This window comes from Pipistrellus hanaki, assembly GCF_964339955.1.
Source record: "Pipistrellus hanaki genome assembly, chromosome: 3".
Lineage (NCBI taxonomy): Eukaryota > Metazoa > Chordata > Mammalia > Chiroptera > Vespertilionidae > Pipistrellus > Pipistrellus hanaki.
Window position 1 is genome coordinate 95258816 of NC_140505.1, and position 27109 is coordinate 95285924.

Below are 27109 nucleotides of genomic sequence, written 5' to 3' on the forward strand. Positions count from 1 at the left end.
TTCAGAAAAAAAGACGCACACAGACTGAGGGTGCAGGGATGGAAAAAGGTTTTCCAGGCGAATGGAAATGAAAACAAAGCTGGGATAGCAATACTTATATCTGACAAATTAGATCTCAGAGTGAAGGATATAACAAGAGATAATGAAGGCCACTTCATAATACTAAAGGGAGCAATCCAACAGGAAAAAATAACCCTGGTAAATATATATGCACACAATATGGGAGCACCCAAATACATTTTTTTAAAAAAACTGCTGGAGGATATTAAGGGAGAGATTAATAGCAATACAATCATAGTAGGAGATTTTAATACACCACTGTCACCTTTGGACAAATTACCTAAACGAAAAATCAGCAAAGAAATATCAATCCTAAATGACTCGCTAGACCAGATGGAATTAATTGACTTCTTCAGAACATTTCACCCCCAAAGCCACAGAATATACATTCTTCTCAAGTACACACGGGTCATTTTCAAAGATAGACCACATGTTGGAACATAGGCAAAGTCTCTTCAAATTCAAGAAGATAGAAATCATATCCAGCATCTTCTCAGATCATAGTGGCATAAAATTGGAAATTAACTACAATAAAAATAATCCAAAGAAATCAAACACATGGAGACTAAACAGCATGCTATTAAACATTTCTCTGGGTTACCAGAGAAATCAAGGAAGAAATTAAAAACATCCTGGAAACAAATGACAATGAAAACACAACAATCCAAAATCTATGGGACACAGCAAAAGCAGTTTTGAGAGGGAAGTTCATATCTCTACAAGCCTATTGCAAAATCAAGAAAAAATGGTAACAAATTATCTAACTCTTCGACTCAAAGAGTTAGAAAAATAGCAACAAGAAAAGCCCAGTGTAAGCAGAAGGAAGGAAATAATAAAAATCAGAGTGGAGATAAACGACATAAGACCAAAGAAACAATACATAAGATCAACAAAACCAAAAGCTGGTTCTTTGAAAGGATAAACAAGATTGATGAACCTCTAGCCAGGCTAACCAAGAAATGGAGAGGATTCAAATAAAATCAGAAACGAAAGAGGTGAAATAACAACAGACCCCCGCCAAAATACAAAGGATTGTTACAAAATATTACAAACAACTCTATTCCAACAAACTGAACAACCTGGAGGAAATGGACATATTCCTAGAAAAATACAACCTTCCAAAACTCAATCAGGAAGAATCTAAAAATCTCAATAGACCAGTGACTTGTGAAGAAATTGAAACAGTCATCAAAAAGCTTCCAGCAAACAAAAGTCCAGGGCCAGGTGGCTTCACAGGAGAGTTTTACCAAACATTCAAGGAAGAACTAAAACCTATCCTCCTCAGACTATTCCAAAAAATTCAAGAGGAAGGAACACTTCCAAATTCCTTCTATGAAGCCAGCATCACCCTAATGCCAAAACCAGATAAAGACAACTCAATGAAAGAATTACAGGCCAATATCCCTCATGAACATAGATGCCAAAATCCTCAACAAAATTCTAGCAAATCGGCTCCAGCAGAACATCACAAAGATCATACACCATGACCAAGTAGGATTTATTCCAGGAATGCAAGGATGGTACAATATCCACAAATCAATAAACGTGATGTATCACATAAACAAATCAAAAGATAAAAATCATATAGTCATATCAACTGAAGGACTTGTATACATGCATATAAGTACAACCAATGGACACAAAACTCTGGGGAGGGTGGGTATGTATGGGTGGGAGGGGGGCAATGGTAAAATATGTACATAGATAATAATTTAATAAAATAATAAATTTTTTTAAAAAATAAAAAATAAATAAATGGGAAAAAAAATAAAAATGGGCAAATGACCTAAAGAGACACTTCTCTAAAGCAGACATACAGACAGCCAAGAGATATGAAAAAATGCTCAAAGTCACTGCTCATCAGAGAGATGCAAATTAAAATGACAATGAGTTATCACCTCACACCAGTCAGAATGGCTATCATCAACAAATGACAAGTGCTAGTGATGATGTGGAGAAAGGGAACCCTAGTACAATGCTGGTAAGATGCACACTGATGCAGCCATTATGGAAAACAGTATGGAGTTTCCTAAAGGAACTAAAAATGAAATTGCCAGTTGACCCAATAATTCCACTTCTGGGAATATAAGAAACCTGAAATACCAATCAGAAAGAATGTTTGCACTCCTATGTTCATAGAAGCACTATTTACAATAACTAGGATCTAGAAACAGCCTATGTGCCCATCAGCAGATAAGTAGATTAAAAAAAAAAAGGTACAGAGAATCCAAGATGGCTGCTCGGGTAGGCAACTAGCCGCAGCCGCACACAACAATTTCAATAAAATACAACTAAAATATAAAATGGACATTACCCAGAACTACAGGAAAGTCGACTGACTGGAAATCCTACAACAAGAAGCAAGGAGAAAACCAGAAGGAAGCGCGGAGGAGCTGTAAAAGCCCAAGGTACGGAGACACGCGGCGCGGAGAGGACAGAAGCCGGAGAGGAGGGAGGCCGAGTGCCTGGCTGGCGTTCCCAAGCGGGAAGCAGAGAAAAGCTCCGATTGTGCTGGGCCCAGCTCCAACTGCTCTGAACCCCAATTCTAGGCCAGACCCTGGGGACCCAGGCTCACCCATAGGGAGCTGGGCTGTAAGGCGGAACTCCAGGGAATGGCGAGAGGAGGTCCCGGAGGCGCGCACAGTGCGCGCAGAGAAGGGCCGGCCGGCTGTGCCGCAGGATTGCCCTGACGGGAAGGAGACAGGGGCTCCAGACTGCTCTGAACGCCACCTCCAACTCCACTTCCAACTGAACTGAACCCCAATACCGGACTCATTGGGGGAGAGCATAGACAGTTTGGCAGCAGGCGAAAATCGAGGGCACCTTTCTCTCAGAGGCACTTGCAACAAGTACTGAAGGACCCTGAGTCTCAGGAGTCGCATAGGGCGGGGCTGACGGAAGCCAAGGCTGTAGGCTCCACCCTGAAACCCCGCCCCATCATGAAAGCTGCCTGCAAAAATGCCTAAACCAAATAGATGACAAACGAAAGAAATGGAGGACAAAAAGCGACTGGATATAGAGTTCAAAACCACACTTATAAGATTTTTCAGGAGTCTCCTAGAAAAGGCCGATAAAATAAATGAGACCTATGAGGATATGAAAAGGGATCAACAAGAAATGATAAGGAATCAACAAGAAATAAAGAATACATTGTCTGAAATAAAAAATATTTTACAGAGTCCTAAAAACAGAATAGAAGATCGCAAGAATCAAGTCAAAGATTTGGAACATAAAGAGCCAAAAGACACTCCTCTGAAGAAGCTAGAAGGCAAGACAATCCAGAAAATTGAAGATGATGTAAGAAACCTCTGGGACAACTTCAAACGATCCAACATCAGAATTATGGGGGTCCCAGAAGATGAAAGAGAGCAAGATATTGAAAACATACTGAAAGAAATAGTGACAGAAAACTTCCCCCACCTGGTGAAAGAATTGGACTTAGAAGTCCAGGAAGCACACAGAACTCCAAATAAAAGGAATCCAAAGAGGACCAAACCAAGACAAATCATAATTAAGATTCCAAGAGCAAAAGACAAAGAGAGAATATTAAAAGCAGCAAGAGCTAAGCAGGTAGTTACCTATAAAGGAACACCTATACGATTGTCAGCTGATTTCTCAACAGAAACCATGCATGCCAGACGGGAATGGCAAGAAATATTCAAGGTGATGAATAGTAAGAACCTACAGCCAAAGATAATCTATCCAGCAAAGCTATCACTCAGATTCGAAGGTCAGATAAAGAGCTTCACTAATAAAAAAAAGCTAAAGGAGTTCATCACCACCAAACCAGAATTATATGAATTGCTGAAGGGGGTTCTTTCAGAAGAGAAAGTAAATAAAGATAAAAATTATGAACAACAAATATGTAACTATCAACAAGTGAATCTAAAAACCAAGGAAACTAAAAAAAAAATCTGATGAACAATATTAACTGTTGAATATAATAGAATCAGAGGTATGGAAGGGGAGTGAACTGATGATTCTTGGGGAAAAGGGGAGAGGGAGATGTGGGAAGAGACTGAACATAAATTGTGCACCTATGGATGAGGACAATGGGGGGTGGGGAAAGGACAGAGGGTGGGGTGAGAAGGGGGGGGGAGGAACATTTGTAATAATATGAACAATAAAAATTTATTAAATAAATAAATAAATAAATAAAATAAAATTTAAAAAAAGGTACATTTACCCCATGGAATACTGCAGTAAAAAGAACATCTCTTACCCTTTGAGACTGCATGGGAGGACCTGGAGAGTATTATGCTAAGCAAAATAAGCCAGTCATAGAAAGACAAGTATTGTATGATCTCACTCATATGTACAGTCTAATGAACAAAATAGATCCAGAGACACAGAAGCATAAAACAGCTTGTGGAATCTCAGAGGGAAGGCGGGAAAGGGTGGGTGAGTGGGAAGAGATCAACCAAAGAATTTGTATGCATATATGCAAAACGCATGGACACAGACAATAGGGTGATAAAGGCCTGGGATAGGGGGGCGGGGGCAAGGACAGGCTAGAAGAGATCAATGGGGAGAAAAATGGGACATATGTAATACTTGCAACAATAAAGATTTAGTTTTTTTAAAAATAACCTCAAAAGAAATTGGTGATGGTTCATTTCTTAATTGATTTAAATTCATAGTTTGAGATTTTGTCTACGTTTAATTTTTTTAACTTTTCTTTTTATTTGCTTTCCACATGAGGATTGGTACAAATGACTCTGAAAGGTAGGTTTTTTAATGTACTCAGTCTCAGAGTACTATAACCAATTTATAATTGGTAAAAATGTAGGTCTTTAAATAATTTTAATGCTTTAAAATGTATAAAGAGAAAAGGGACAACATATATATATTGTAAGTAGCTTTTTAAGAGTTATGTACTTGAAAATGTTGCCGTAAACTATCAATAATACAGAAAGTTATGAATAAAAAATTTTCTTTAAGAATTGGAGTAATCAGAATATGTATATACTAAGTAAGCTGGCTTCCTTTGAGAGAAAAAAATGATCCAAATTGTAATAATAATGTTAATTCTTTCATATCTGATTCTTACATGATCTGAGAAAAAACATAACATTAGGAGTTAATAAAATAAAAAGAATTTCAGTTACCATTTAAAAAATACCTGTATATATATATATATATACATATTATAATAAAAACTTGGCATCTGTTTTTGAGGTTGTTTTGAAAAATCCAGTAGACACATCTAAATTCATGTTTGCCATCTTTTTAGCTTCAGAAGATCATAAGTAAACAGGATGACTTGAAGACAATAACTAATGAAACAGAATGCCAGGTATGTACAGATAATGTAAACATTTCCGAACAGATTGGCATTATATTAGTTTCTCTATTCTGTTTGTTCAAATAAATATTCAAAAATACTTGGGAAATTATAATAATTTATTTTTTTCTAAATATTTTAAATAGATGTGCTACATTCATATGGTGTAGATTTGATAAGGTTCATAAGTGTGTGTGTGTGTGTGTGTGTGTGTGTGTGTGTATATATATATGAGATAGAATTTTTCTCCCAATCACCACTTCTCCCTGAGCAATGTGTTCTGTCAGTTTGCCGTATATTCTTCCAGAGATATTTTATGCATATAAATAATTAAATATATCTATATATCTTTTTTCCATGTTTATATAAGCAGTAGCATGCATACTATATGCACTGTTTCCCACTCTCCCATTTATCCTTAATATAGCTTAATATTTAGGGGGAAAGCAAAGCAGGGCATATTTAATACTTTCAACAATAAAGATTTAATATTTTTTAAAAATAGATGAGTATCTTATTTTTTCATGGCTCCATAGTACTTTGGTGTTCCAATTTATGTAATCATTCCTCTTTTGAAAGATGTTTAAATATATCCAGTCTTTTGAAATTACAAATAATGCTACAGTTAATAATTCTGTAATTATGTCATTTTATACATATGTGAATATATCTTAGAGACAACTCCTCAGAAACTCAATTGCTGGGTCAAAAGGTATGAGCATTTCTAAAATTTTGTTTACTGCTTAAGTCCACCACCTTAAGTATTTTGAATATTGTAGGCCATATTTTTCTTCTGCCTGAGCAGATGATTATAGATTATTGTTGTACAAAGTAACAGACAAAATGGCTTTTCTCATGTCCACTTTTGTTGTTGATGTTGTTGCTACAAGAGTCTTTTGTAGATATTGTGCTGAAAGTTCCAGGCTACAGGATTTATTTTAGTTATAATATTTTAAATTACTGTAACATTTTTATAGGAACCAAAAGTGAAAGAACCTGAAATTAACACAACCCTTCAGATACATTTCTTTGGGAAAAGAGGAGAAAGAAAACTTCATTATAGAGAATTTCGCAGGTAAATCCAAATATTTATATTCATTTAGGGAAATTTTATAGATAAGAAGCGAAGAAACAATTGAGTATGGTTGATCCTTAAAAAATGCAACTTTGAACTGTGTGGGTTCACTTATACATGACTTTTTTTTAAATGTATATACTTATATTTTCAAAAATCCAAGTGTAAGTGGTCTCAGGTTATTCAAGGGTCAACTGTACCTTCTTTTAATCTTTAAAAACTTTATGTGGTGATACTAGTCTTGACCTGCCTACTTTACGGAGTTGTGAGTAAATGTAAAAATAAACTATAGCCCTAGCCAGTTTGGCTCAGTGGATGGAGCATCGGCCCATGGACTGAAGGGTCCCAGGTTTGATTCCAGTCAAGGGCACATACCTCAGTTATAGGTTTGATCCCCTCTATCCCCACATCTGGGTGCATGCAGGAGGCGACCAGTCAATGTGTCTCTCACATTTCTCTATCTCTCCCTCCCTTTCACTCTCTCTAAAAATCCATGGGAAAAAAATGTCTTCAGGTGAGGATTAAAAAAAGAAACTATAAATTCTAATAATTTTTAAATAATCTGATAACAGAAAAGAGGCAACCTCTAATTCATGCAAATATTTTATTTCCTAATCTTTAATTCTTTCCCCTTTCATTCACATTTGTATTCTTTCCCTACATGAAGTCTGAGGTGGATCTGATAATTAGATGAAACAATGTTTCTGAAGTACACAGAACATAAAATACAGAAGGCACTCAGAATATGTGCTGAACTCATGTCAACTCTTTCGTCTTTTATATGTATACTAGAGGCCTGGTGCAGGAAAACCATGCATGGATGGGGTCCCTAGGCCTGGCCGGTGATCAGGGCCAATCAGGGCCAGGCCAATTGTGGCCTGCTGACCGGGGAGAGGGACAGGACATGGGAGGTTGGCCGCTGGCTCTGAAGAGGGAGCTGGCCCTTGGCCTCCTGAGGAAGGGGCCACGTCCGCTGCCACACACCCCCGGTTCCTCATCCCACCCTGGGGCTCAAAGGCCCTATCAGGGTTGGGAGAGGAGGTGACAGTCACCAGGCTGGACACAGAAGGCACCCCCCCACCATGCAGTTCCTCGCCTACCCCTCTCCTCCCTCCCTTGCTGCCGCACCACCACCATCACAGCAGGTGGGCAGTGGACTGATTGGGACCTGCTGACTGTCTAATGCTCAGTTCTTAAGGAGAACAGCCTTGATTGGTAACACTTAAAGTTAATAGTGTGACTACTCCAGCAAGCCCAGACTACTCAAGCTGCCAGATATGAAGTGTGATGGCTTTGTTAGCAAGAACTGCTCTGTAGGGTTCATGTGTTTGCTACTGTGTTAGCAAGGACTGGCTACTGTATTTACAATGAGTGTCCTGTGTGTAAATGGCTGCTTGATCTGCAATAAAGTTTCTCCTGTATACCCGCAGCTACTCCTATCTTTCAATTCCAAGGGTCCACAGAGGTCCAGTCCCTAGCAGAGGGGCTTGGACCTAACAATTGGCATGGACAACACATGTACAATACACTCTCTCAGCTGCTGCAAGCCAGCTCCCGTACACCAGGGCCTAAGCACTCAGGTAAAGAAAAGCAGAATTTTCCCAGAGTTTCCAATTAGTCTACTGATTTATAAATTATTTAAATGTTTTTAGAGTGCATCTAGTGGCCTTACATATTATAAATTCTTCAATTCATGTATTTATGTATATTATCATGTTGCAGATTTTTGTCATAACAAAATACATAATCTTAGACTTAGAAAGAATATTACTACAAAGCATTTTTACATTTGTCCTGGCCCAGGTGCCTCAGTTGATTGAGCATTGTCCTGTGCACCAAAAGGTCACTGGTTTGATTCCTGGTCAGGACACATGCCCAGGTTGCGGGTTTGGTCCCCAGTAGGGGTGCATGCGGGAGACAACCAATAAGTATTTCTCCCTCACATTGATGTTCCTTTCTCCCTCTCCCTTCCTCTCTCTCTCAAATGAATAAAAACATTTTTTTTAATTATGTTCTTCAAAAGTAGTACAATTAATTAAAATCAAGTAGCTTAAACCAGAACAATATACAGTTTAACAGCAATCCTATCTAATAAAGAGGGGATGTGCAAATTAACCATCATGCCATCACAAAGATGGCAGCGCACATAGCCACAAGATGGCTGTGCCCAGCCCCGCTGGAGTCCCAGAGTCCTTTCAGCCCAGCCGAGTGGGAGTGCGGGGGGACAGCTGGACCTGCCCTCAGCCCCCCAGCTGCCCAGGGCCAGCCCGAGGCACAGGCAAGCCTTGAATAGTGGCTACCCAGCCACTTAGGGCCGGCCCAAAGCGCAGGAAAACCTCGGATGGGGGCTGTCCAACCAATACCTGAGGCGCAGGCAAGCATCAGATGTTGGCTGCCCAGGGCAGACTCAGGCACAGGCAAGCCTCAGATGGTGACTGCCCAGCTGCCCAGGGCCGCCTGGTGCTCAGATAACCAGGGCCGGCCAAGGCTTTTGCTGCCGGCAGTGGCAGCAGCAGAGGTGTGATGGGGGCGTCACCTTTCCCTGATTGCCAGGTCACCTCCCAGCCCTGAGGGCTCCTGGACTGTGAGAGGGGGCAGGCCAGGCTGAAGGACCCCCCTCCAGTGCATGAATTTTCATGCACCAGGCCTCTAGTTAAGTTTATAATATTTCGGCCTCATATAGAGCCTGAAGGAAAAAAGGAAAGGAACTAGTTATTCATGTTTTTATACCACATTTTCTTCTTTCTAATTCATTGTACAGTTGTTTGCAAGTAAAGCATTCTTTTAACAATCCTGATAGGAAAATAATTGAATGTTATCAGAGTACACAATATAATAAAACTCAGCAAAACAAAGATGAAGCATATCAGTAAATTTTGTTGATCTATCAGTCCAAACCTGAAATGCTTCAAGTTTTGGATAAAATTCTGCTTTGACCCAAAAAGACACATAGCACTGATAAATATGTGTATCAAATACATTTAGACTCTCACCTAAAATCAAACTCCTCCTCATACTTCTAAGATTTGGGGGATACGTGGCAGCTTTCTTTCCTCTGTACTGGATTGTATCTCTTTCACCCCATGTATTCTCATTCTTTCATTTTACACATTTCTTAGAAAGCTATTGATGACAGTTTGATCAAAGTGCCATTTATTTTTATTAAAAAAAAATTTTAATAAATTGTATTGATTTTTTACAGAGAGGAAGAGAGAGGGATAGAGCGTTAGAAACATCAATGAGAGAGAATCATCGATCAGCTGCCTCTTGCACACCTCCTACAGGGGATGTCCCCACAACCAAGGTACGTGCCCTTGACTGGAATGGAACCCGGGACCTTTCAGTCCGCAGGCCGACGCTCTATCCACTGAGCCAAACCGGTTTCGGCTATTTTTATTTATTTATTTACTTTTAATATATTTTATTGATTTTTTTGCAGCTAGGAAGAGAGAGAGATACAGAGTTAGAAACATCGATGAGAGAGAATCATCGATCAGCTGCCTCTAGCACACCCCTTCTGGGGATGTGCCCACAACCAAGGTACATGCCCTTGACCGGAATCAAACCCGGGACCTTTCAGTCCGCAGACTGACGCTCATTCCACTGAGCCAAACTGGTTTTGGCTCGGCTACTTTTATAAAAAATTTTTTAAAAGAATGTTGAGTCATATAAACATATGTTCTTGTCCAAAGGTTCTAAATATTTTTTAGTAAATCTAAGCTTTTGATGCAAAGCTATTAATTGATTACATTGATCAAATTTGGAATCTGAAAACTATGAGGAACCATTAGTTATTATTATGATTATAAAAGTAGTATCCCAACTGAATTTTAAGTCTCTCTGATTATTGGTAATTTTTCTATATTGGAAAAATACTGTTTTCTAACTTTTTAAGTCTTTAAGTTTGTCAGAATGTAGAATGTGCAAACAAACCAAGTATGGGGAGTCATATTGAAGCAGGTATTGGACTTACCCAGCTGATCTACTGCCACAGTCCTTGACATGGCATTCATGCTTCATGCAACTCATGACGGTGCTGCAGTCCTGCTAATGATGTTATAGTTGAAAGCACTGGCCACTTCTGTCAGTTCTGTACTTTAACATTTAGGTTTATGGAGAATCTACAGACGGAGGTCCAAGAAATGGAATTTCTGCAGTTCTCTAAAGGTTTGAGTTTCATGAGGAAAGAAGACTTTGCAGAGTGGCTCCTTTTTTTCACTAACACTGAAAATAAAGACATTTATTGGAAAAATGTGAGAGAGAAGTTGTCAGCAGGAGAGGTTGGTATGCCTTTTTGTTATGCTTGAGATGAATGTAAAATAATAAGTTAGACATTTATATATTATAATTAATTAAAGTGACTTCCAAATTAACCAAGACTGAGCTGCTCTCTAGTATTTAAACATAAAATCAAATTGAGAATGTTCTCCACATACTTTTTTCTTATTAAGGAACTGGTGACTAAGAATCAGTGTTGCAGCCATGAGTTTGGCATTTTCAGTAAAATCAGGAATTAGGAATGTCTACTATCACTGCTGTTACTTTCTGTTGTTCTGAAAATTGTGGCCAGTGCAAATGAACAAAATAAAAGAGTAATTATTGTATTATTTTCCATACAAATAACTGTAAACCTACTTTTGCCCCACCCTATATATCAGAAGTAGCTGTCCTTTGTAAAAATTCCAAGTCAGAAAATGTAGTAGCATATGTGTGTGTATGTGAAGTGCATGAAACAATTGCCAAACTATTAATAATGATTAATGATCAGTGAGATTTCAAAAAAAAATTTTATAATATATTTTATTGATTTTTTACAGAGAGGAAGGGAGAGGGATAGAGCAGTGTTTCCCAAACTTCTCTCATGATGAGAATCACCTGGTGGAGTTGTTAAAACACAGATTCCTGAATCCCAACTAAGAAGTGCTAAACTAGAATTTTTGAGAACATATAGGTAAAATTGCATACCTAACTTAGTGCTCTGTATATAACATCTGTCTTAGAGCACTAGTTAAGTATACAATTTTACCTATATGTTCCCAAAAATTCTAGTTTAGCACTTCTTAGTTGGGATTCAGGAATCTGTGTTTTAACAACTCCACCAGGTGATTCTCATCATGAGAGAAGTTTGGGAAACACTGGGATAGAGAGTTAGAATCATCACTGAGAAAGAAACATCGACCAGCTGCCTCCTGCACACCCCCTACTGGGGATGTTCCCACAACCAATGTACATGTCCTTGACCAGAATCAAACCTGGGACCTTTCAGTCCACATACCAACACTCAGATCCTCTGAGCCAAACCGGTTTCAATAAGAGATTTTTATTTTTTTTTTTTTTTGTTTTTTGTTTTTTTTTTTGTTTTTGTTTTTTTGTTTTTTTTGTTTTTAAATCAATCTTTATTGTTCATATTATTACAAAGGTTCCTCATTTCTTCCCCCCTCCACCAGGTTCCCACCCCACCCTCTGCCCCCTCCCCATCCCCCATTGTCCTCATCCATAGGTGCACAGTTTATGTTCAGTCTCTTCCTCCCTCCCTTTCCCCGATAGTAAATCCCTTTTCAGATAGTAAATCTGTTACTTAGCATTTTCTCATATCAATAATACCTCCACATGCCCAATGATACACTTCACACAAAAGACATTTTCAAATAGGTCAACCAGCCTCATCCAGGCCCCACCCAAGGCACTCACAGATCAACACCCCAGCGCTATACTAACTCACCACATCCAGATCTAAGCCTTCATCCCTTGATTCAGCAGACCCTCAAGTTCCCGCAAAAGTTTCCAGCCATGTCTGAGAGGCAGCCGTGGACAGGGACAGGCGAGGAGCGAGCTGTTTCGGGCCTGGCTGCTCCGGGCCTGGCCTCTGTTGCTCTGGTTCGTTCCACAACCAGCTGCTCCGGGTCTGGTCACTGCCGCTCCCGACCTAGTTGCTCTGGACTTGGCTGTTGCTGCTACAGGCCTGGCCGCACCCGACCCGGCTGCTCTGGGACCGGTTGCTCCGGTCCCGGCCGCTCTGGGCCTGGCCGCTCCCAGCCTGTCAGCTGCTGCTCTGGGCCTGGCTGCTCCCAGCCTGGCAGCCACTGCTCCTGGCCTGGCCGCACCAGACCCGGCTGCTCCGGGCCTGGCCGCTCCCAGCCTGGCAGCTGCTGCTCCGGGCCTGGCCGCTCCCAGCCTGGCAGCCACTGCTCCTGGCCTGGCCGCACCAGACCCGGCTGCTCCGGGCCTGGCCGCTCCCAGCCTGGCAGCTGCTGCTTCGGGCCTGGCCGCTCCCAGCCTGGCAGCCACTGCTCCTGGCCTGGCCGCACCAGACCCGGCTGCTCCGGGCCTGGCCGCTCCCAGCCTGGCAGCCGCTGCTCCGGGCCTGGCCACACCAGACCCGGCTGCTCCGGGCCTGGCCGCTCCCAGCCTGGCAGTCGCTGCTCCGGGCCTGGCCGCACCAGACCCGGCTGCTCCGGGCCTGGCCGCTCCCAGCCTGGCAGCTGCTGCTCCGGGCCTGGCCGCTCCCAGCCTGGCCGCCGCTGCTCCTGGCCTGGCCGCACCAGACCCGGCTGCTCCGGGCCTGGCCACTCCCAGCCTGGCAGCCGCTGCTCCGGGCCTGGCCACACCAGTCCCGGCTGCTCCGGGCTTGGCCGCTCCCAGCCTGGCAGCCGCTTCTCCGGGCCTGGCCACTCCCAGCTTGGCAGCCACTGCTCCGGGCCTGGCCGCACCAGACCCGGCTGCTCCGGGCCTGGCCGCTCCCAGCCTGGCAGTCGCTGCTCCGGGCCTGGCCGCACCAGACCCGGCTGCTCCGGGCCTGGCCGCTCCCAGCCTGGCAGCCGCTGCTCCGGGCCTGGCCGCACCAGACCCGGCTGCTCCGGACCTGGCTGCTCCCAGCCTGGCAGCTGCTGCTCCGGGCCTGGCCGCTCCCAGCCTGGATGCTCCGTGCTTGGCTACTGCTGTTCTGGGCCTGGCTGCTCCCAACCCGGCTGCTCTGGACCGGGCTTCTCCGGGCCCGGCCACTCCGTGTCTGGGTGTTCCTGGACTGGCCACCCTGGGCTTGGCCGCCTCTGCCTCAGGCCTGGCTGCCACTGCCCCAGGTCTGGCTGCTCCAGTGCTGGCCGTTGATGCTCTTGTTCTGGCTGCTGCTGCTCTGGGGCCTGGCCACTGCTGCTCCGGGCCCAGCTGCCACTGCCTTGTGCCTGGCCACTCTAGGCCTGGTCGCCGCTGTTCCAACATTCTGTCCCTTTTTTCTCTTTTTTTTTTTTTCTTTTTTAAAAAAAAAACAAAACGCATTTATGTTGCAATGTTGGCTGGTGCGTTGAGTTCTGACTTAGTTTTTGATTTTTCAAGATCTTCTTTGTATTCTTTCTTAAGTAATTTTACTATCATTTGCTCTCATTTGATTTCTTCACTTTGAGAACTTCTTTGGTTTCTTCCTCCTTGTCCTGGGAGCTCAGCAGGTTGGCCTGTGGCACCCCTTTGTTCTCCGCGGGCTCCCACGCTGCTCCAGCCTGTTGCCGGGGTCGGCGCCGCCCAGGAAGCAGCCCCCGTCCTTGGCTCCGTTGCCAGCGCTCAGCAGTCGAAGGCTCAGGGGCACCCCCCCCACTGGGGGCCCCGTCGCCTGGCTCCTTGCTGGCGCCCAGCTGGCCGGTGTCTGGCAGGGGCTCCTGCTCCTCGTGGCGTTCCTCCAGACTGGAGTTTTCTTTCTCCCTCCCACTAGGGGAGTCCAGGATCAGAGTCAACAGACTGTCCTCTGCGCACAGTGTGCGCGACTCCGGGGGCTCGGCCTTTCGCCGCGCTCCCAGGACTCCACCTCACAGCTCCGTCTCCCCCTGCCCGAGCCTGGGTCCCCAGGGACTGGCCCAGACCTGGAGTTCGGGGCGGTCCGGACTGAGGCTCAGAGCTGCCGCCGGAGGCTTTGTTTCTTCCGGCTAGGGTAATCCAGCATCAGAGTCAACATTCAGTCCTCTGCGCGCCATGTGCGCGCGACTCCGGGGGCCCCGCATTTCGCCGTCCCCCGGGATTGTCTCCTCCTGCCGGAGCCTGGGTCCCCAGGGTCTGGCACATAACTTGGGGCTCAGCGCTGCCGGTTCGGGGGTTCAGCCCAGGCTGGGGGTTCTATTTCCTTCCTGCTAGGGAACGCCAGGCAGCACCCAGCCCTCTCCTCCTCTCCGGCTGTGACCTCTCCGCGCGCGCGTGCGTGCGAGCGCGCCGCATGTCTCCGTACCTTAGGCTTTTTTTCAGCTCCTCTGATTTTCCTTCTGGTTTTCTCCCTCCTTCCTATTGTAGAGTTTTCAGTCAGTCGACTACCTGTAGCTCTGGGCAATGTCCACTCTACATTTTAGTTGTATTCCCTTGAAATTGTTGTGAGCTGCTGCGGCTAGGTGTATACCCGAGCAGCCATCTTGGATCGTCTCTCGAGATTTTTATTTTATGTATTATTTTTACTGTATTGTTCTGAAAATTATTTTGAAAAGGACAGATATTTAAATATAATTTTAAAGCTAATTTTATAGTGAGGGAAAAGATAATATATAATGAAGATCCCATTTATAATTGCAATTGCAATATAAATTAACTAGTTATTGAAGATAAACCATCCTCCCTCATCACTCCTAAAAGATTTCAGGGTTGGAAGTCTCTAAAGAAAGAATGAGAGGCTAGTGAGCCAGGAAAAGTGGAATAGGAAAACTGATTTGGATAGTCAAACGACCAAAGAACCAAAAGGTTACTGGTTCAATTCCCAGTCAGGGCACATGTCTGGGCTGTGCGCTTGATCCCCAGTTGGAGGCTTGCAGGAGGTACCCACTCTGACATCAAAGTTTCTCTGCCCCCACCCCCACCCCACTTCCTCTTTCTCTAAAATTCAAATTATTAAAAATAAAAATAAAAAAAATAAAAATAAAAAATTTAGCCTGGCCAGTGTGGCTCAGTGGCTGAACATCGACCCATGAACCAGGAGGTTTAATTACTGATCAGGACATATGCCCAGGTTTTGGCCTCAATCCCCAGTATGGGGCATGCAGGAGGCAGCTGATCAATGATTTTCTCTCATCATTGATGTCTTTTTCTCTCCCTCTTCATCTCTGAAATAAAAAAAGTTAAAAAAAATTTAAATAATAATGAATAATAAAATAAAAATAAATTAAAAATTAAAAACATTTAAATGTATATATTAAAAATATTTGTTTTTAAAAAAAGCTAATGGTTACAGTTCTCCCCAGTCAGAGGGCAAATGGCTTAAATCACTGTGCTCAGAGAGATAGGAAAGAGAAATCCAATTAGGGCCATTTGCCAGTCACACCCAAGGACAGGTGAAGTTAGGAAGTAAATCTACTTTTGGTGCATCAGCAAAAAGCTGATGAAAATTATATTGAGATCCTCCAAGACATCCCCTAAAGCCCCAGGCTTTAAAAACCCTTAAAACCTGCGGCCCCAGCACCCACTGTCCAGCCTGGGAGCACACCTATGCCTTTCCCTTCCCTCTTTTCTTCCCCCATAGGCATGCATCTTCTAAACTCTAAGGGACCCTAGGAGACTTACAACCTGGGGAGCAGTGGGCAGTGGCAGCTCCTCCCAGGCTAACCCCCTAACCCTGTCGTCAAAGTTCCTTTTCTCTGACTCTTCAGTGAGCTAAAGCAGCCCCGCCTAGGCTCTCTATGTTGCTTCTATCCTAACCTCTTTCTTGTTTCACTGACCCCAGCTTTAATAAACATACTCTCGAAATCTAAAACATTAATTAACTAGAAATATGTGAAAACTTTAAAGTTTTGATGGATGTGAAAGAAAAATTACCTAATTATAAAGACACTAGTGGCCCAGTGCACAAAAGTGGTGCAGCAGGGGAGGGAGGGGGTGTCCTGGGGTTCCCTCAGCCTGGCCGGAATCCTCTCCAATGTGGAACCCCTCAGGGGATGTCCTACTGTCTTGCCCCAACTGTGGGATCAGGCCTAAACTGGCAATCCCTCTCGCAATCTGGGGCCACTGGCTCCTAACTGCTCACCTGCCTGCCTGCCTTATTGCCATTAACCACTCTGCCTGCTGGCCTGCTCTTCCCAACTGCCCTCACCTGCTCCCCACTGACCTTCTCACCCCCAGCTGACCCCCCTTGCCAGCCTGCTCACCCTCAACTACCCCCACACCAGCCTGATCACCACCAACTGCCCTCCCCTCCTGTCCTGATCGCCCCTAAACATGTCTGCCTCAGCCCTGCCACAATGGCTTTGTCTCCCAGTCTAATTAGCACAGACTTGTTTTCTCACAAGTTTGGAGCCTGGAAGTCCTGAGATCAAGGGTGCCAGCAGGGTTGGAGTCTGGTGAGGTCTCCCTCCTCCCCACACGCAAAATGAGAAAACTGCTCATCAGGACATTAGGCATATCCAATTAGGTCCACAGTATGATGACTTCCAATCTCCAAATATAGTCACATTGGGGATTATTCAACAAAGAATATTTAAGAGACGGACTCAGTCCATAACACCACAATCCCCCCTCCTCAAGTCTTACACTGCACAACTTGAGCAGCCCATTCACACAATCTTACCCAGTTTCCTGCCAGTCTCTTGAGGTTCCTCCTCATCTTTAAAATCTATAATTTTGTTATTCTACATCTCAAACTTTTTAATAGACTTGCTTAGAAAGATAGAAATTCTTAAGTTTTATACTAGAAAAGAGGACTCACATTTTGTTCGATTATATAATGCAATTACAAAATTGTAATTTAAAAAAAAAAACTCCCTTTTGTTTTATTAGAGCATTAGTTTGGATGAGTTCAAGTCATTTTGTCATTTTACAACCCACTTGGAAGACTTCTCTATTGCCATGCAGATGTTTAATTTAGCCCATCGCCCTGTCAGATTAGGTAAGTTATATGAATCATTCATCAATTTTTATCATTTTTTTCAATAAGATATCAACCAAAGAGTCAATTACAATAAAAGAAATTGATTGGCCTTTTACTTAATTCATGTGGTTATTCTGAATTTAATACTCTATTTTTTGTTACTTATTTTTTTCTGTGAAAAGGGGAAATATTTAAATTACTTGGGTTTGAAAACGTTGGTTAAATTAAAACAGCCGCTTATCTAACAGTTACTTTCATGGCACTTCTCAGCCAAATTTATTATTTGAATACATTCTTGATGTGTATTTTTTGCTTTTGGGGGTTTTTTAACGTATTTTTATTGTTTTCAGAGAGGAAGTAAGAGGGGAGAAGAGAGAAATATCAATGATGAGAAAGAGTCATTGGCTGCCTCCTGCATGCACCCTACTACAGGTCGAGCCCAAAACCCGTCATGTGTCCTGTCTGGGAATCTAACTGTAACCTCCTGGTTCATAGGTCATTGCTCAGCCACTGAGCCACACCAGCTGAGATATTTATGTTTTTTATTTACTTCCCATATAACAACTATTTAGATTATTTTTACTTCTCAAATTATGAAAAATTAGTCCTAGCCAGTTTGGCTCAGTGGATAGAGCATCCGCCTGTGGACTGAAGGGTCCTGGGTTTGATTCTGGTCAAGGGCACAAGCCCAGGTTGTGGGCTCAATCCCCAGTAGGGAGCAACTGATTGATGATTCTCCCTCATCGTTGATGTTTCTATCTCTATCCCTCTCCCTGCCTCTCTGAAATCAATAAAATATTTTTAATATGAAAAATTAGATTAATTTCATTTACACTGTTTCACATGGTAGATGAGTTCTTTTATGTTTCTTTGGTTTTTTTAGCAGAGTTTAAGAGAGCTGTGAAAGTAGCTACAGGACAGGAGCTCTCAAACAATATTTTGGACACTGTCTTCAAGATCTTTGATTTGGATGGTGATGAATGTCTTAGTCATGGAGAGTTTCTTGGAGTGCTAAAAAACAGGATGCACCGAGGTTTATGGGTAACAGATTTTGAGTTTTTAAATAACTACAAGTTTAAATGAAATTAATTGGATGATGTTAAACCTAGAATTTAAGGAAATGTATAATCTCAAGTAGAGTTTTTATAATTTTATCAAGAGATAACTTCTCCAGATGGGATCTAACTTTTTTTTTTTTTTTTTTTTTGCCTTTTTTAAAAATCTGAATCTAATCAGAAACCACTATTCAGAAATTATAGCCTAGAACTTACTTCAGCCTTTGCAGTTAGACACACCTAGATTCAAATCCCATCTCTATCACCTGTTAACTGTCAAATCTTACAAAACCACTTAATTTTTCTGAGCTTCAGATTCCTCATTTGTACAATGAGGAAATTAATAGAATCTACCAGAAAGAATTACTATAAGAATTAAGTGTAAAATACTTAGTATAGGGGCTGAGACACTTGCAGTAGATGTTAGCTAATTATATCATTATTCACTCAAATTCACATATTGGTCTATAACTGGGACAGATCAAATACAAAATTTAATATAGAGAAGAATATGCTAAAACCCCTCAGAAAGGCAGCATGCAAACCCAGATCCAAAGAGGACCATATGGCAAGTAGGCAGCTAGGCCAGAAGAGAGGATGAAAGAGAGAAAATATGGTGGGTTCACAAAACAAACCTTTTTACAACTTAGAAAATCACATTCATTCCCTGACACAAATATTACTTATGTGAAATTAACAAATAGCATTTCAGTTAGCAAACTTGTCTTATAAGTTTGTAGTCATCCAGTATCTCATCCTATATAAGAAAAGGGTAATGTGCAAATTGACCTTAATGGCAGAATGACTTCTAGTCCAGTCACTATGAGATGCACTGACCACCTCTTGGTCCCTTTCCCCAACCATCAGGCTCTGGTATGGCCTGAGGCCACCCGCAGCGTGGGGGCGGGGCTGTTGAGCAGACAGGAACAGCCAACCTCACCTCATGGTGAATGGGGAACCAAGGGTGGGTAGCAGCAGGGGACGGGCCTGGCCGGACAGCTGGGGAATGATGGCCCTGATTGTAGGCCAGGCCTAGGGACCGTACCCAGGCACGAATTTTGTGCTTTGGGCCTCTATTAGTTAATAATCATATTCCTGGAGATTAAACCAACCTTTGCAGTTAACAATTTAATATATCCAGGAGCTCTACTATTTCTCAAAAAAACATTGAAGAGAAGAGCTGTAAGCCTAGCCAGCATAGCTCAGTGGTTGAGCATTGACCTATGAACCAGGAGGTTACAGTTGGATTCCCTGTCAGGGCACATGCCCGGGTTACTGGCTCGATCCCTGTGCAGACAGTAATAAATTATTCTCTCTCATCATTGATGTTTTTATCTTTTTCTCCCTCTCTAAAATCAATTTTAAAAATTTTTTCAAGAGAAAAGCTGTAAATCATTGATAGGAAAAAAACATATGCATAATGTAAAGTAGATTTTTGCTTCCATTTGGTGTATTTCCAGTAGTACTATGCTCTTTTGCTCACCAGGATCCCAATGTTGTCCAACTTTCACTTTCTTGTTTAGTTAAGAGGAATAATAACCACATAGTACTTTTTTTTTAATCCTCACCTGAGGATATATTTTTCCATTGATTTCAAGAGAGAGTGGAAGAGGGGTGTACAGAGAGAGAGAGAAGAAAAAAAACATGAACATAAGAGAGGCACATCAATTGGTCACCTCCCTCACAGGCCCCCTACTGGGGCTGGGAAACCTGCAACTGAGCTACATATTCTTTACCAGGAATTAAACATGACTCTTTGGTCCGTAGGCTCATGCTCTAACTACTACCAACCACACAGTACTTTTAATTCACAAAACACTTAAGATGAATTATATTATTTTTTCTTAAGGCTTCTCATCAAATATACTGTGACCTATAGTTGCTTTTTAATTTTAGCCAAGGTTAAATAAAAAATTTAGGCTTACTTTATTCCACATAGCTAAATAAAATACACCAGGAGAGGGAAAATATTATAAAAGGAAAACATTAAATAATTATATTTTAAAACCAATATATTAAAAATCAAAGTTTTTCCTTTCTTATGAGAGAGAAATCTCTCCATTCCTTGGTTATCGTGTGAACATTCTTTGTTTGTTTTTTTGTTTTGTTTTTATTGTTAATCCTCACTGGAGGATATTTTTCCCATTGATTTTAAACAAAGTGGGAGAAAGAGAAAGAGACAGATCAATTGGTTGCCTCCTGCACATGCCCCAGCCAGGGCCAGGGATCGAGCCTGCAACCAAAGTATTTGCCCGTGACCAGAATCGAACCCTTCAGTCCTCAGGCCGACACTCTTAACCATTGAGTAACTGGCTAGGGCTCCTATGGATATTCTTACAACACATTCACTTTTATTTTTACCCTTATCTTATAAGGCCAGTATTAATTCTACAGTTCTGTTACAATCACCTTTTTTTTTTCTTTTCTTTTTATTGTTTGAAGCATTACAAATAGTAGTACATATATCGCCTTTTTTTCACCCATTGTGCAATCACCTTTTATAACATAATCTACCTCAAATTGATTTTGAAGGAGTATGGGAGATAAGTAGTAACAGTACATACATGAAATAATGTTTAACCTTAAAGAGAATGATCCCTTAATTTTTACTTTTGATTAACAGGTACCACAACAACTAAGTGTTCAAGAATACTGGAAATGTGTGAAAAAAGAAAGCATTAAAGGAGTAAAAGAAGTTTGGAAACAAGCTGGAAAGGGTCTTTTTTAGGAAAAGATCATGTGGGAATTTTGCTGTGAATGTCAAAATTTGGTTTTGTTTTTTTTAATACTAGATGTTTATTTTAAGTCTTCATTGATTTTCTTTGTAATATAAAGACACCTTGTTTTTGCTTCTGATTCAGTAATTTCTTAAGATTTTGTTAACAAACTTTGTAAAAAGAAAGTGTACTTTTAAGAAAATAGATATAGGTCCTCACTGGTTTATATCAGTGGATAGAGCATCGGCATGTAGATTGAAAGGTTCCAGGTTCAATTGCAGTCGAGGGTATGTATCTTGGTTGCAGGCACATCCCCAGTAGGGGGTGTGCAGGTGGCATCTGATCGATGTGTCTCTCTCATTGATGTTTCTAACTCTCTCTCCCTCTCCCTTCCACTCTGTTAAAAATCAATAAAATATTAAAAGAAAAAGAAAAAGAAAAGAAAAGAAAATAGATACAGGACTCAGTAAGAAAGGCCTAGTATTGAAGTAATGCTTTGTACTTTGATAAAATGGAAAACCTAGTTATTCACTGATTTCTTAGACACAGTAGCACAATACGCTCTCTGAAAGAGTCAACAAGAATTTACAGAAACAAGTAATTGATATATAAGGCCAGTATCAATTCTGCAAGCCCTGATGTTCTTAGTAGAACAAATTAAGTTAACATTTCAGGTTTTCTTTATGTGTATCTTATATCACATAAACTTCTTATACATTTTTACTTCATTAGCTGTATATTAGTTGACTTTGAAATAACCTGTGAATTTCCATATTGGAGCTGGAAACAAAATAAAGTATTTACAAAGATACAAATATTACTAAGATATGTTTCATTTTACATGTGTTCTTTGAAAACCACCTTGTTTTAAATGTGAATACTCTAGACCACATGTGTCAAACACAAGTCCCGCGGGCCAAATCCAGCCCGCCAGGCCTTGCAATGTGGCCCGCACCGCGCTGTCATCACTGCACTCCGCTGTCAGTTTATGACATTGTCAGTTTATGACTGTTCAGTAAACCATTCGGCCCGCGATTTAGGCTGGATTTTAGATTTTGGCCCCTTCTCTGATTGAGTTCGACACCCCTACTCTAGACCCTTACCAGCCTCATTAGTTTATATTCTTAAAAAATAGAGTAACTGTTAGAATCTCTTTTTATATATACTACCGTGTTTCCCCGAAAATAAAACATCCTCCGAAAATAAGACCTACTTACAGGTTTCCTTCTGGGTGAAATATAAGGCATCCCCCCCGAAAATAAGCCCCCCCTCCCCCCAGGCTCTGTCTCAGAATGAAAATTTACCATAAACTGGTCGCTAGGGCCGCCCCGACTGGCGTCTAGCAACCAGTGACATTACGCGGAGTCCTGACATCACTGCTGTGTAGAGGCGGAGCGGAGGTCCGAGTGAGTGGTGAGTGCAGGGCGGGAGAGAGGAGGAGGCTTTCACAGATTCATGTAGAAGAACAGGAGCATTAGAGCAGATGGGACAAGGCGAAGGTGGTGAGTGCTGGTCTGTCTCTGGTGACACTACATGATGCTCGCAGCCGCCCTCATGATGACTGAAGGTTCTCAGACAGTGACAGACCCTGCTCCAGCCCAGATCCAGGCCCCAGCAAGCCCAGTGACAGTCCCCAGGCAGGCCCCAGTGGGTAAATGTCTGATAAAGGGGTAGGGGGGATGTCTGGTGAAGGTGTTCAGTGGCACAGGGGTGGGGGGAGGGGATCACTTAAAATGACACAGGAGGATCAGAGGGGGCAATTGGAATGACACAGGAGGATCAAAAGGGGTTATTAAAATGGTAATCCCCCCTCTGATTTTCCTGTGCCATTTTGATTCCCCCCTCTGATCCCCCCTGTGTCATTTTAAGTGATCCCCTCCCACCTTCATACCCCAATTCCTTTTTTTTTTACCCCTAGAAATGAGCACAAAAAGAAAAAGCTACTCCGTGGAGTACAAGAAAGGAATCGTGGAAGACTCTTGGGGCCAAAATCTTACCACTTTCTGCAAAGAGAAGATGTTGAGTATCCGATTGGTCCAAAAATGGCGAGCAGAGTATGGTAACCTCATTGAACAAGTGGACAAGGGAAATGCTAAAAAGCGCAAGTGTGGATCAGGTCGCCAACCATTATTTTCCGAGCTGGAAGACCTGATCTGTGAATGGGTTGTTGACAGGAGAGCAGAGGCTTTGGTTGTGAATAGGGCTCAGATTCAAGAATTTGCCCTTGCAATGGCACCACAGTTTGACATAGCCCCCGAAGACTTCAAAGCATCACAACACTGGCTAGATAATTTCCTTCAGCAAAGTGAACTGTCTTTAAGAAGATCTACAACATTGTTTAGGTTGGAAAATACTCAAGTTATTAAGTGAGCATTTGCATTCAAGTCCTTTATTGATGATGCTGACTTCTCTAAATACAATCTTTCCAACATGATTGCTATGGATGAAACTGCAGTGTTTATGGGCCAATCATCTCAAACAACAATTGAACAGCGGGGTGCCTCCTTAGTGTACATTCCCTCCACTGCTTAAGAAAGTGCACGTGTTTCCTGTATTTTGGCAATTCATCTGGATGGCACTAAAATCCCACCTTTAATCATTTTTAAGGGCAAGAAGGAAAAGATTGAACGTGTTTTGGGAGTTTTTATTCTTGAAACTGAAAAAGCCTGGGCCACACAAGCAGTTATAAGGAAGTGGGTCAATTTAATGCTGCTGCTTGTTATGCGAGGGAGCCAAAGAGGTCTGCTAGTCTGGGATGCAGTCAGTACTTACCGCACTAAAGACATGAAGACATTTCTTCACGAAAGAAAAATAGATCAGATAATGATTCCCGCAGGAATGATGGCCTATATCCACAGTCTTGATATTGCAATAAACAAGCCATTCAAAGACAATTTGCGCATGGAAATTAATGACTACATTGAAAATAGAATGGAGAGAAATCAGCATGGAAACTTTGTGAAACCTAAACTGCAAGAAGTTGTGACTTGGGTGAAGAATTCATGGGAGAAAATCACTGATAGTTGCATTGCAAATGCACTGCGAGCAGGCTACCTTGACAAGAAGTACTCATTTAAAGACAGTGCTATTGCTAAACATGAGAGATTTGGTTCACTGATTCTGGAAGAAATGAAGTCACAAGAAATTCACCAGGAAATTCAGGAATTGGATTGTTATGATGATGTTCCAGAAGATGATGACATGATTGTCATTGAATAAATGAGTAAATTCTTGATACTGTAGGATTCACAGTTTGTCTGGTTTGTGTTGACAACTACCGTACTACCGTACCGTATACAGGTAATAAATTTCCTTTATTTTCATTTAACAATAAATGTGTACCATATCCTTCTTCATGGTAAAATAAGACATCCCCTGAAAATAAGACCTAGCACATCTTTGGGAGCAAAAATTAATATAAGACATTGTCTTATTTTCGGGGAAACAGGGTAGTGGCCCAGTGCACGAAATTCATGTATGGTACACAGAATTCATGCAAGGGGGCTTCCCTCAGCCTAGCCTGCACCCTCTTCAATTGGGTACCCTTTGGGACTACTGACCACCGGTTTAGGCCCAATCCCTGTGGATTACCTCTCACAATCTGGGACCCCTGGCTCCTAACTGCTCACCTGCCTGACTGCCTGATGCCCCTAACTGCCTCTGCCTGCCTGCCTGATTTCCCCTAATCCTTCTGCCTACCTTCCAGATCACCCCTAACACCTCTGCCTGCCTACCTGGTCGCCCCTAACTGCCCTCCCCTGCCAGCCTGACCTTGCCCTCAACTGCCTCTGTCTGCCTGATCACTCCTAACTGCTCTCCCTTGCCAGCCTGATCTCACCCCCAACTGCCCTGCTGGCCTGATATCGCCCCCAACTGCCCTTCCCTGCTGCCCTGATCTCACCCCCAACTGCCCTCCTGCCAGCCTGGTTGCCCCCAACAGCCTCCCTTGCAGGCCTGATTTTTCCCCCCATCTGCCCTCCCCTGCCAGCCTGATCACCCATAATGGCCTGGCTTCTGCCTTTGTCCAGAAGGAAGTCAGGCGTCTGGAAAATGACCCGGTCTAATTAGCATATTACCCTTTTAGTAGTATAGATAGATTATATAGGATAGAATTGCTTAAATGGAGGGGAAAGCCTTTTTCATCAGGAGGAGATGCTCTTGGCAGACAAAAATACATAATCCCTATATCTGGACTGATAGCCAGCCATATGCACTATACTGCCAAACCAGTCATTAAAAAATTGAACCACTTTCTTGCACCTTACACCAAACAGTTATTCCCCTTAAAACTCCTCCTCATCCCCTACCTTAGGTTCTGCCTTCACACTTCACCAATATTAGGTTCTGATTGGTTGGTTTTTATGCCAGTCAGCATCAAAAGCTCAGCCTCCTAAGCAGCCATTGGCTCCTTGCACATCATCCAAATTTGGTTGTGATTGGTTGGTTTCTATGCCAGTCAGTGTCTCCAGGCCTATGAATGGGCTTGATCAGAGAGGCTGGGCTGATTAGCAGCCCCAGCAGAGGCCCAAGAGAAAGAGAGGCACAGCTGCTGACTAGGCCCTGAGAGAAAGAGAGAGGCAATGGCTGATCAAGAGCTGCCACAGAGGCTTGAGATCAGACCCTGCTACTTTCTCCAGGCCTCTTTTCGGACCTGATCCACAGCTCCTTTGGCAGTCAGTGCTGGGTTGCAGCACCCAGAGCAGTGGGCAGTCAATGCTGGGTCACCATGGCAACCCAACACTGCCTTCCTGTTGGTCGAGCCTTCGATCATTTTGGATGTTATGACCCTGGGTTTTTATATTTAGGATCTTTATTTCAGAGAGGAAGTGATAGGGAGCAATAGAAACATCAATAATTAGAGAGAATCATTGTTTGGCTGCCTCCTATATGCCCCACAGTGGGGATTGAACGGGTAACCTGGGCATGTGCCCTGACCAGAATTAAACTGTGACCTCCTGCCTCATAGGTCGATGCTCAACCACTGAAACACATCAGCCGGACTAATTGGAAGAATCTTGATCACAAGATCAGGGTCTCTTGGGATTTTTTGAGTTGTAAATAAATGTTTAAAATGGCCCTAGATTAATTGGCATTAAAAATAAAGTTACATAAATATAAAATGACATCTTTTAAACATAAATAAAAATGATTTTTAAAACATATACTTCTCAAGTAAGAATATTGCAAATACTAAAAGCATGTTTGACTCCTGGATAAATTTCTGATTTCAGGATGGGCAGAGAAAGCTCAAGAGGAGCCTGGAGCACCATATGTGTAGAAATAAGGAAGTACTCAAAAAAACGAGAACATGTCCAAGGACCAGCCAACCTGAAGGGGTGCCCCCCTTCAAGTCTGGTACAATTTGAGCATCAAAGTCATTAATGTTACTAATGAATTATAAACTATCGAATAAAATAAGAAATATGATCTTATACTGAATATTGACTGATGGGGAAGGGAAACCTCTCCCTAATGATTATTGAAAGGAAAGGTCTTGAAATATTTTAAATCTGATAACTTGGAAACTCATAATTTAATGCTTGAGATTGACAAATGGTAAAAACTTCTGTTCATCAACAGATGAATGGAAAAGAAAAATGTAGTACATATATACAATGGAATATTAGCCATAAACAGAAATGAAGTTTTGACACAGCCTATATCATGGATGAATCTTAACATTATGCTAAATATTGATAAAATAATTGAAATACAGAAGGACTAATGTATGATTCCACTTATGTAAGTACCTAGAATAGGCAACCTCCTAGATATAGAAAGTGAATTTGAAGTTATTGGGGAGGTGGGGGGGGGGGGGGCGGCGCGGGGGGGGGGGGAGGAAGAATGGCAAGTCACTGCTTTAAGTTTGGGGTGATGAAAATTTTTGGAAGTACAATGGTGATGATTGCACAATATTGTGGATGCCATTTTGCCACTAAATATACATTTTAATATGGTTTAAATGACTCTAGACAGTTTGTTCAGTGGATAGAGCATTGGCCCACCAACTGAAAGGTTGAGGATTAAATTTGTGGTCAGGGACACAAGTGGGAGGCAATCAATGTGTCTCTCTCACATCAATGTTTCTGTCTC

The 27109-nt window shown here is 42.3% G+C and overlaps 1 protein-coding gene across 7 annotated transcripts in view; it reads left to right on the top strand.

Moving 5' to 3' along the window:
- The window catches only part of MICU2 (mitochondrial calcium uptake 2), a 126123-nt gene extending 104656 nt beyond the window's left edge, over positions 1 to 21467 (top strand). For 4 of the 7 annotated variants that reach the window (XM_084878600.1, XM_084878602.1, XM_084878603.1 and 1 more), the window contains 6 exons: positions 5294 to 5356; positions 6322 to 6419; positions 10528 to 10699; positions 17154 to 17262; positions 18128 to 18285; positions 20923 to 21467. In XM_084878600.1, coding sequence (XP_084734726.1) covers positions 5294 to 5356; positions 6322 to 6419; positions 10528 to 10699; positions 17154 to 17262; positions 18128 to 18285; positions 20923 to 21027 — 705 coding nt within the window. In that variant the 3' untranslated portion in view covers positions 21028 to 21467. The remainder of the gene's footprint in view (positions 1 to 5293; positions 5357 to 6321; positions 6420 to 10527; positions 10700 to 17153; positions 17263 to 18127; positions 18286 to 20922) is intronic. The other 3 variants (XM_084878606.1, XM_084878605.1, XM_084878601.1) reach the window with 2 other exon arrangements.
- Positions 21468 to 27109: the final 5642 nt, after the last annotated feature.